This window comes from Aptenodytes forsteri, unplaced genomic scaffold, assembly GCF_000699145.1.
Source record: "Aptenodytes forsteri isolate BGI_AS27 unplaced genomic scaffold, ASM69914v1 Scaffold319, whole genome shotgun sequence".
Classification (NCBI taxonomy): domain Eukaryota; kingdom Metazoa; phylum Chordata; class Aves; order Sphenisciformes; family Spheniscidae; genus Aptenodytes; species Aptenodytes forsteri.
The window spans coordinates 300,746-312,121 of NW_008794715.1; the positions used below are offsets into that span (position 1 = coordinate 300,746).

At 37.0% G+C, this 11,376-nt stretch overlaps 1 protein-coding gene across 4 annotated transcripts in view; it reads right to left on the bottom strand.

Moving 5' to 3' along the window:
• WDR26 (WD repeat domain 26) overlaps positions 1-10,364 on the bottom strand; it is a 31,431-nt gene extending 21,067 nt beyond the window's left edge. For all 4 annotated transcript variants that reach the window (XM_009273841.1, XM_009273843.2, XM_009273840.2 and 1 more), the window contains exons 1-5: positions 10,268-10,364; positions 10,095-10,151; positions 2,948-3,084; positions 2,266-2,363; positions 1,288-1,444 (exon numbers count right to left, since the gene is read on the bottom strand). In XM_009273841.1, the coding sequence (XP_009272116.1) occupies positions 1,288-1,444; positions 2,266-2,363; positions 2,948-3,084; positions 10,095-10,151; positions 10,268-10,348 (530 nt within the window). In that variant the 5' untranslated portion in view covers positions 10,349-10,364. The remainder of the gene's footprint in view (positions 1-1,287; positions 1,445-2,265; positions 2,364-2,947; positions 3,085-10,094; positions 10,152-10,267) is intronic.
• Positions 10,365-11,376: the final 1,012 nt, after the last annotated feature.

Below are 11,376 nucleotides of genomic sequence, written 5' to 3' on the forward strand. Positions count from 1 at the left end.
AGTACGAAAGCCAAAATTCCAGTATCTGATTATTTCCAATAGCTCTTAAAATGGGGAACAGTCAGATGTCCACGCACACACACACGAAACTGCTGCAACAATGTGATGTAGCAAAATTGCAAGCTAGGCAATAGTCTGAAAAAGTTACTTGAATACATGAAGTGCCAAGGATATTAATTTTAAAACCTTAAGACAGCTACAGTGAAGTACTATGGAAGTCTGCATCTTTAAAAACAGATTCCAAGTGACCCAAGAATGTAAGTCAAAGCAGCTGAGTTCAGAAAACTTCTATAAGCAAGTTTATCCGTACTTAACTTCCTCAGATGAGCTAACCTTAACATGAAAAAAATTCCCCTGTAAGCTCAAGAGCTGGCCTGTTACATGAACAAACATATAAGGGTATCATATACAGCCCTTATTTTCTAGGTGTCATAGCACTCATTCCCTTATTACACCACGCACAGCAGTTTTCCATAAAAGCTACGCTCAGTTTTTAGGTCCTTGGCCAAGTTCTGCCAGACGAGGAAAAACCACTCAAGTCAGCCATTTGTTACAAACAAACATCTTCCTGCTTCATGTCTACTAGAGTATAGCATTTTGAAGATTCAGAAGCAGCACCAGTTTTGTTAAAAAGTTATCCAGATAGTCTTAAGAGCTAATACGTAGGTATGAGACATTCAATTCTTACTACCTTACAAATCTGAGAAAAATAGTTCTTTATATCATTCATACTATATATTATGTAAAACAGAAATGTCTATTGCACATTTCTACTCTGTTTTAACCTTTGTGTCTAAAAGCACCTCACTGTCTCCTATTAAAAGTTGAAGCTGAAAGCTGACTTCATGAAGTATGCTTCAGTAGGCCTTCTGCATTCCAGCAAGCTTGAAGACAGAGTCTGGATAAGTAACATGCTAGTGATTCTTCAGTGAAAAAACACAGCAATCACATGTTGACGAATAAACAGACTGGCTGTCCAAAATTACAAGCAGCAAGTAGCTAAGGATTAGTATAGCAATATATTCTATTCATACCCATCTGATTAAAATTTTAAAGCTTCAGTCTGACCCCATTACCCCATATCCAGCTACCAAAGTTTCTTATACACACCTTCTCTACTCCTCTCCCACTACTCTATTTAACAAGAACTGTCTTTTTCCAGTCAACTCCTGTTAAACCAACTCAGAATAGTTTTCGGGTTCCTTTTAACAGTAGGTACAACTAGATTATTTTAAAAGACAAGAAGAGATATTGTTGCCCATCTTAAAAGTAGCAAGGGTTTCTTACCTACTACAAACATGATCTATTAGCAGCGAGACAGAATCTAGATTACTATCTAGTTTGGTATTATGATACAGGCACCGGTCCCGTTGTAGTTCCACAGCCTGACGTAGCAGGTTCTGTAAACGCCTTGGAGGAAGCATCACTGATGGGGGTAGGTACGCTTTAAAAAGAGTTAGTAAGAAAAACAAAAAAACGATATATCAAAACCAAGTTACAACTAAGAGCATATTTTGATTTGAGCATTTTTGGAAGAGATCTTAGTAAATAAAGCTTAAAAGCTACAGGAAAAGAATGCACACAGCTTGTCAAATTTACAGCTATACCTCTGGAATTAGAAGCATTAACTTCTGGAAAGCAGAGCTGTATGCAAGGCATTTGTAGTTATAGTATATGTTGTCCTGGCCAACAAGCACCATTTACACAAGCTAACTCAAAACCTAGTATTTAATAAAATCTGTAAAATTGTAAAACAACAACATCAGGTGTGTTCATTTAAGGAATTCTCTAGTAACACTATCAAAATAAAGAATACCATAGGTTTTACAACTCTGATACATAGTATTCCACCAGCCACAAGAAAGAGAAAGGAGAAGCCATAATTCATAGCAAAGTCCGAGACCACTATAAACCAGTACTAGTATCACCAGTGGTTACAGGCCACACTTAGTTTCAACCTCTTAGTGTAGCTGGCATTTACAAAACACCTCCCCCCTGCCCCAAACCGCACATTTAATCACCAAGTTTACTACTACTGCATGCAGCAGAGCTAAGAAATAAGAGCTCCTATTACAAATAGTTTATCAGAGACAGCAAAAGGTTAGATACAGAAGACCAAAGGGTAAAGGCACCCCCATTAACCAAGAAATACAAAAACAACCACCAGCAAATGCAGTTAAAGTCAGTTTCCTGGGATACGTCATTATGTAAGATGTACTGGATTTACAAAGGTGGGAATAAATTCTAAACACTAGAACATCTTACTCTGGAGTTTGTCCAAAAGTTTAGATCTGGAAGCTGTTCCTTTCCCTTCCCACTCTGCTTTTGCACGCAAGTCTTCTGCATGGCTACACATCAGATACCTGTTTAAAAAAGCGCACACACACCAACAGACCAAGTCTTTCTGGAATCATTCTTTTTGCTTTTAAGCATGATCTATATTATAACATTCTTAATGAACTGGAAATAGGTGACTTAAGCTTGAGACCGATAGGAAAAAAGGCAGGGAACTATTCCACACAAACACACATCATCTTCAGAACAAATGTCTACAAATTGGCAATGGAAAAAAAAAAACAAAACAGATTTTAGGGAAGGTAGAAGTGTCTTATTTTCATCTACAAACAAACCAGACTATATTCACCTACTTATTAAATGATAACAGGCTAATAATTTTCAAGATCAGATGACCATACATGTGTATGTATTAATTTGGGTTCTAGGACTATAAAAGTATATCATAATCAGGTTATTTTCAAGCATCTGAAACAGAACATTGTCTACTGAATAGTCTTCTTTACTCACCATTTTAGCACCTCTCACTACAGCTTATTAATCAACAGGATAGTAGCTTTAATACGGTTTGAGTTTTTACAATGTCAGCTATAAAAAGCTATAGAATCTTAGAAAATTCCACCGAAAGAGCTCTCAAAGTCCAAACACTTACCCACTGAGGACATGAATGCGTTCTGTATTATATTTCAGAGGCGTCAGTTCACAGCGTAGAACTTGAAGTGCCTCCAGGACCTTGCCATCCTCCAGGTATTCCAGGTACTTCTGCTGCAGCAGCAAAAACTTCATCCTCTGACATGACAGAAAGCAGCAGTCAGGGGAAAAAGGTTGACTGAAGTTTCAGAAAACGTTTGAGCCTAAACAGAACAGTAGAAACCATTCTACTATGCCCTTCAGAAATACAGCTATATGTAATGTTTCATTACTCAATTTCTTTTTGCTGGGTTTTCAACAACATTGCAGCAATTAAGTTATCCATGAATTTCCTTCCTGCCTTATGGGACTCCAAGTACCTTCCTACCTCATTTCTCAGATTCCCCCCTTCAACTTGTTTCATTTTCATACTCACTCCCTTTTCAGTCACCATTCTTCAAACCCTGAATTAGACAGGCTTCCCAATCTTACATTCTATCAAGAAAAGCACCCAAAAGCAGCTAATCACATATTTAAGACTGCATGACAGCACAGAACACAACAGGCCAACTCAACAAGTTCTCATACTGCTTACATAGGAGCTGACATGGATTGTTTGCATAGCTGCATAATGTATAGCAATAACAAATTGACACTGCCTGAGGTTTTGTTTTGTAGTTCCATGTTAAGTTGTTTTCCTTGGGTGTTGTATCATTTTTCAGGATTACAGAAAAAAAATAGTTTCCTATATTTAGGAATCACTTCACTTCGCAGAAGTAATCACTTCTATTTCATAGTGTTCTTTTAGCCTTGCACAGTTTTTAGTTGTTTTCTTTTAAAAAAACCAATCAAGCCTGCTATTCTAACAACAAATGTCTGGACAAAAAAGAAAATCAGGCATTCATTTATTATATTGAAAAACCTGAAGTCCTACAAATTTCTAATAATCAAACTGTGTTTCTAATAAATTGGTGTTTCTGGATGAAACGAACTATTCTGTGTTTGCACATCATCTTTACTGCTAGGAGTTATCAGAGAGAAAAGCCATTTCTGGTCCACAAGACTCACCAGGTTAAAGAGGAAAATGTACATTCTTAGACATATCAGTGAGAAACAGAATGAAGATTAAGTGTAGCAAATCACATTTGCTTTTCTAATGAATACGCACCATCAGTTCAATCACCAGTTTCCTTTGCTTTGTCAGACCTCAGAGACCTCACTATTTTCATGCTCATATTTGGTCAATGTTTACTCAGTTTCAAACACACTGCTAGCCTCCTTAAGTAGAGGGATAATCGGGAAGTTTAAGGTGCTCCTGTCCTGTTAAAGCTTACATGAAAATTTAAGGCTTACTATATGTAAAATCCAAAGTTAAAAGATAAAGCAGTTTTAGCTTCCAGAGATGTCCGTTTTTTAAAAAGAATAGGAAAATGTACATTCTTAGACATATCAGTGAGAAACAGAATGAAGATTAAGTGTAGCAAATCACATTTGCTTTTCTAATGAATACGCACCATCAGTTCAATCACCAGTTTCCTTTGCTTTGTCAGACCTCAGAGACCTCACTATTTTCATGCTCATATTTGGTCAATGTTTACTCAGTTTCAAACACACTGCTAGCCTCCTTAAGTAGAGGGATAATCGGGAAGTTTAAGGTGCTCCTGTCCTGTTAAAGCTTACATGAAAATTTAAGGCTTACTATATGTAAAATCCAAAGTTAAAAGATAAAGCAGTTTTAGCTTCCAGAGATGTTCAGTTCTTCAAAAGAATGAAGTTTCCACATACAGTGCTATTAACTTACCACACAGCTTTGTGAAGCATAAAACATTACATAGTAAAGATGATTTATGTTCAAACTTGTACAGGACAAGAGAGTACTACGGACATGACAGGCAAACCCATATTACATTCCCTATCCAGCTCTTTAGTTTATTTGAATTTGGAATTGTTAGAGCATCACTGTACAGTTTTTCCAGGCATTTTTTGGTGTTCTGACACATAGAAAACCAGAAGAAAGACATCCCAATTATTTACAACCTCAGTGCTTGGTTCCATGCAGCTGGTTCCAGGAGTCCTCACGCTGTTTGCTTATATGCTAGCAGCAGGAGGGATAAGAGCTTCCTCTCCCAGCTATGCACATGCTCACAAGGATGCATGGCGATGCTCAGGTAGTAGTCACTCCTCTTGGTCACCTCACACTGATGGTCACCACCAGATAAAAAAAAAAGTCTGATATTTCCAGTTTGTAATCAAAACTATAATCCCTCCAAATCTTTCTTCTCCATTCACTGCATATAATATTTAATAAATTTATATCATCTTTCCCTTAAGTGTGATAACCATATCTGTATCTAATTACTCTTTCTCCCTCCCTACTTTTAGGACTTGGCACGTTAATTTCATTTCTTTAGAGGAAAAAGTAAAAAGAGCAGAAAACCCTAAAAAACAGCTTTTGTAATGCCAGTCCCAGCAATTCCACAGAAGCATTACAGGAACACTACCATGCAGAATGCTGGTGCCAAGTTATCCAAAGAGGTATAACTTCAGTTTTGGGTTAGGAAATATAATTTCCAAAAAAAATCATCAGTGCCATGTGTGACTTTGGCATATTAGGAATATAAAAGCCTCCAGAACAACACAGTACTGTACGTTTCATGTAGGAGTCTACTGTTAACATAATGGAGAATTAGAATAAAAGATAAGCAAGTTTAAATTGTAACTTACCTATAACAAAAGGCAGGGACTAGAGTAAAGTGTTGATAGGGAAATTAAATTGATTTTCTAAGCTATTTTGATAACTGCTCCAAAACTTGCCCCACAGCATACTCAAACAGTGGCATGAATACAGCCTCCTTAAGGCAAAAGTCACACTCCAGTGACATCGTAATTCAAGTCATTTTTTATATCAGGACACTCACAGCCTCCTACTACTTGTTTTTGTGCAACTGTTGACTTTGCTGACAAATAGATTTCACTGAACAACTGAATTTTGTCTTCATTTTCTCTTAACTAATTACATGCCCTACTAATAGTACTGCTAGTTACTTCCAATACCACCTTCTCATGGTAGACAAGACCATTTTGAGTACATCATCTCTTCTAGAGCCCAAACAACCTCTTCTAGAAGGAAAGAGAACTGTTTATAATATTAGCAACTGTAAAGTAAAAGCACAAACCCTTCTATTTAAGTAGAACAGAACAAGTATAAAACTAATCTGACGCAACGCACCCACAAGAACAGCTTACTCATTCTCCATATTCTTTAGCTGCCTTCCAAAGAAGGGAAATAAAAGTTATCATAATCCAAATCATACCATGTACAACATAATAGAAGTGCCTGGGATTTGTTCTTATCATCTCAGTGTTTACAATGGAAATTCAACATCATTACACTCTTTACTGTTGAACAATTTAACCAGACACCACCATCGCTTAGCTTATAACAAAGATTCTTCACCCTATAGGACCCATGGAAGAGTCCAATACAATAGTTTCGGCACTGCAGTCTGGGTGGTTTTGTTTAGTTATCACTACCCCATCCTGTCTTTCAACTCTGTAGAGAGGATGAGGATAAAGTGCATTACTTTGTTATTTCAAGAAGCTATTATTTAAGCATAAGTTGAACCTCTGATCACCATGGGGTAAAACTAAAACAGAATTAATAGATTTACGGGGGGGGTTGTTTGTTTTAATCTATGTGCTATTAGCATTTTGCTTTCTTCAAACTACAGCCTTCGATTATTAATATGAATGTTTAGTACTTTACTTTCATTGCCCTAATTGTTAGTAGGAAAGCCCCTTCCTAGAATTTAAGATTCTGCGAGTTTTGCATGCACCATGATTCACCAGCACTAAGTAACCAAAGGTGAAAGCCTCAGCAGCACAACTGTGAGAATAATAGGACAAGCATCCTACCACAGTCAAGAAATTGGGCCATTTTGATCACTGGTTACAGTAGCAAATCTTCAGAAGTTTAAAGAGTAAAATGCATAACCACCTAACTTTAGGATTAGGTTTTGGTGTTATTTTTGACCTGCATATCTTAACAAGCTCCACAGCAGTTTTATTACTGTACTAAGAGTTCAAAATAAATAAGTAAACACTGCTGAAACAACTCTTCTTTGAAATGAAGATAATTAAAAGCCATGCTGAAATTATCAGCTGATCTTTCAAGACATAAACTCCATGCAGTAGCTATCTGCTTATAGCCTGCAGAACTAAGACCATGATTTTAATTACTTCGTATTCTTTATTACTTTGACAGTCTTGTAAAACACTGATAAAAGCACTTAAAGCCATCCAAAACTTAAATGTAAGATTTGATAAGTAAAGGGCAGAAAATATTCCGACCTATAGAATTTAACAAGGCTTCAACCATACCAAATCCTGTCACTTAAAGAGTAATTCATTCCAATAGCGAACTGCCCTTAATGCTGGTAGCAAGAGGGACACCATACAGGCAGGTGGAGCACTTTGCTCAAATGACAAGATATTAATTGCTTTTTTTGTTGTATTGCCTGCTGCGGGCTGTATACCTCCAGAACTGGGGGAAAGCCCCATTTAAGTAAATGAAAATAAAAAGTAAAGAGGACAATTTGAAAGTATATTCTAGATGACTATAGAGGAATAATCTCCACATTTCTTCCTAGGTTCAATTAGTTATCCAAGATAGGTGCCATAATATGCTCGGGTAGCCCTAAAGTAAGCAAAACCTTGGGCTGGCTTGAAGCTGGTATTTTCTAAGTGTTACTCAAGAGAAAATAACATGCTTGAATCAACTATAAAGTTTTCCTACAGTTTTTCTCAAGACAGCTGTATCATATATGCTGGAAAAGTAAATGTGACTAATCACACCCTATATAGCACTCAGTTGTGTTGACACAAATAGAAATAGCAGACTGTCATCCCCACCCTCAACATATCAACACACAGCATCAAAGGCTTACAAATTGAGATCAGCCATTTCATGTTTAGTGTTTTCACCTGTAGAACTTACAGCACTTTGCAGAAATAAGGAAATTAAAACAGGAGTAGAATTTTCAAGATACATACATATCCCCTTCACTGACCAGACATTTCAAAAGCAGCTACATAGCCTGGTTATTTTGTCCAGGTCATAGTAACTATAAGGGGAAAAAAAACCCCACCAAACCAAAAAAACCAAACCACAAACCAAAAACAAACCACCAAACACACACCCTGCTTCCCTGCTTTGTTAAATACTCTGTGCAAGTTAAACTTTTAGGTACCCATTCTTCTTGTATGCACACATTTTTGAAACATCTAGTCATACAGTATGAGTCACAAGTCAGGAAACCCAAAATCTAATTTTCTGTTTTTAAAGAGTTACCTGCAGCAGCATCTTGTTTGGACTTTCCCTAATCAAGACATTTATCATCTTCATTAGCTCTGACTTTGTTGCAGTCGGGACTACCTACAGAGCATAAAGCATCCTTCCTTACCTGTAATGATGTTTCACTAGTTCTCCAGGTGCTGACTATACTAATACCCACCCATAATCTCAACCATGTACAAAAAAGCTAGGAGGGAGGTGGAGACAGTGCGCACACGATGGAGCACACACGAGCTCAACTTATCCTTGCAAATCAGTATTGTCTTACTAACACACACGTAAGACATTTAAGAGTTACCTGTTTTAAATTTATGAAGTTTATATAAAGAAGAACAACTTTAAAAAGAAAATAGTTAATATTTGGTTCAGGTAAAGTTCAGTCTAAACTAAGTATTTTTATTGCACCAAGTTTTATTCAAGCAGTTAGACATCAACATTAAAGCAGAGCATGCTTTCAGAACCCTCCAAAACAACAGAATGAAAACATCCCCTTTTTCCTCAAATTAAGTTCTCCAAAAAGTACAATGCTGATACTCAGTTAAACTTCTTGACTCCCAGACATGTAAAACATTTTAATACTACAGAGAAACTTAATAACTTCGGAAGTTTGAAACATGAGAAAATCTGCTTCAAATGACCATTCATATTCACATACAGTGGTTTCATACTTTCAGTCTCCACAAACTACTGAAAGCTGCATGCAATATTCTAAACTATTTGAACAGTCAGTCTTATGTATATCAAGTCTTTGAGAAAAGAGAAAGTGAACTACTAGTCTAATTAAGAGGTGCTAAGCTTTGACCAAATTAATAGAACAGAATGTAAACTTCTCTCAAGTACCCTCTGATGTTTTGTTAAACATCTGTTTTTCCTACTTCACTTCCTGTTCTCTTTCTCTCCCTCCCCCACCAGACAGGAAATTGTCTTGACAACAAATGAATCAGCTAGAAGTGGAGCTAAGCAGCCATCAGCTGATTCTTCATTGTTTACAGTCACAGACACTTCAAAAAGCCTTGCTACTGTTTTCTTCCTAAGTGACCGTAGTTGTTCTAACTTCACTTCGTTAAAACGTTTAAGCACAACAGAACAAGCTGTTTGAAGAGCTAGGTAATGATTTTCATCTCGAGATAGAAAAAAATCAAACCACTTTCCTCAAAGTAACTGAAATCATAACAACACGTATTGTAATTGCCAAGTCACGGGATCTACCAACCTTTTATTTCTAGGTTCATCTTTAAAAAAAAGCCAGCCAAAGAGAAAAAGCTCTAAATAAAATCCCAAACAGCAATACAAATGCATTTGCTCTTTAGAGCATCTGGAAAAGCAACAGTATTGTTCATGGACTATAGCAACCTCTATATTCTTGTAATGTGCTATTACAATGCCAACTCCACATTAGTATTACTGCATTTTACTTCTAAACTTCTATTCCCTCAAGAAAGCCTAACTCCCATAAACACAGAGATTGTGAGAAGTATTTCAAGTTTGAAATTAGTATTCGACATAGGCAGTTTCTACAGAAACTGACCTATTTTAGGACTGTTACAGGATTTATATTTTATCACTTAAGTATGTTTAATAGAGTTTGAACATTCAGTACACCAAATATTAGCCTCAATACTTTTGGACTTCCTATCTCACATTCTAAAGAATAAAAAAGTTCAGATTAGTATGACGTTTGAGATAGCACGCAAGCTGCTTAAAGTAAACAAAAAAGAAAACAAGAACTATGGACAACCAACTCCACAGTGAAAGATTACACCACTACAATTAGCCCAACTATACAGCTCTGAAAGAGTTCAAGTGTGCCTCTTACCACAATTGCATGCGGAGAATGCACTAAGGCCTTAAGTTCATTCAGGTCGTTCTCAGCCTGCAGAAATCGGCCATAAGAAAAAAAAAGTATATAAGGAGGGTGGATTTTGAATTCTCTCACAGATACTATAAATTTAAACAGTGGTTAATACAGTCCTATAAGCCCTACGTTACCTTATCCCATTCTCCTTCCATGACATGATTGCGGAATTTGGTAGCAGAAGGATGTTCTAAACGACATCCTGACTCTTGCATGAGAAGATCAACAGTCTGGCTGCAGGAGAGATACAGTGTAAAAAAACCCGACCAGTTTTACCCTCACAAATATACCGCCTGCTATGATAACAGTTAACCATATTTAAAAGTTACTTTAATAAAGTAAGAATACTACGACCAGATTCAGATGCTTGTCCAAAAAGACAATCTCAGTTTCCTGAGACATGTAAACAGCTACCTATATGAAAAGCAAGTTGTCAATGAGCTTGAAAGCATCGCTGAAGTACCATGAAGTATGTGACTTACCAGCCACCACAAACAGCCATCCCTGCACAGAAGATAAACTTCATGAAGGAAGATACAGACTAGAAAGCTGTTAGCTACTGGCTGCTATCCCCTGCCCCCTCCCTCCCCCCCAAAAAAAAGAACACAGAGAGCTACTACATCTGCAACAGGCCTAACTTTCTTCTTCATCACGTATTAAAAGACTGGCTCCTTAAAATAAAATAAACAAACTAATGAACCTGTAGCCCTCCCCCTTTTACACTAAAAATAGCTTATTTACTGTGGTGTCATCTATGAACAGTCACGAGTTGTCTGCTGCTGTAAACTTGCCTCTTCTGTCAGAAGCAATTTATTTTATGTGCTAAGTTCTTTATAATTGGCCCATTCCACAGTGTTTTGAAGACTTCTTTTGTGGTAGCTACATAAAGACTTTACAGGACTTCTCTAGCCTCCTTCCAAAATTATGATGTTTTGGCTTTAACTTTACTCACAAAGTGAATGTTGTGATTAAATTCTTAGACTTCCCCTACTCCACTGGGAAATTATTTTCGCTATTCTGATTTTAAGAAAGAGCTAACATACTCTTTTCTAGTCTACAGCTAAGATTATTAGCAAAAACATGCATCCAGCACGAATCTGCAGACGCCTTCATCATTTTACAGGGACGAAGGTTTTCAGAGTGAAACCAAACAGCCTATTTAAGTAGCAGTTTAGTTTGTGCTCGCTTCCTCCGAGCTGACAAGCCAAATCTTGGAGCTCATCTGCAAAAAACAGCCCCCCCC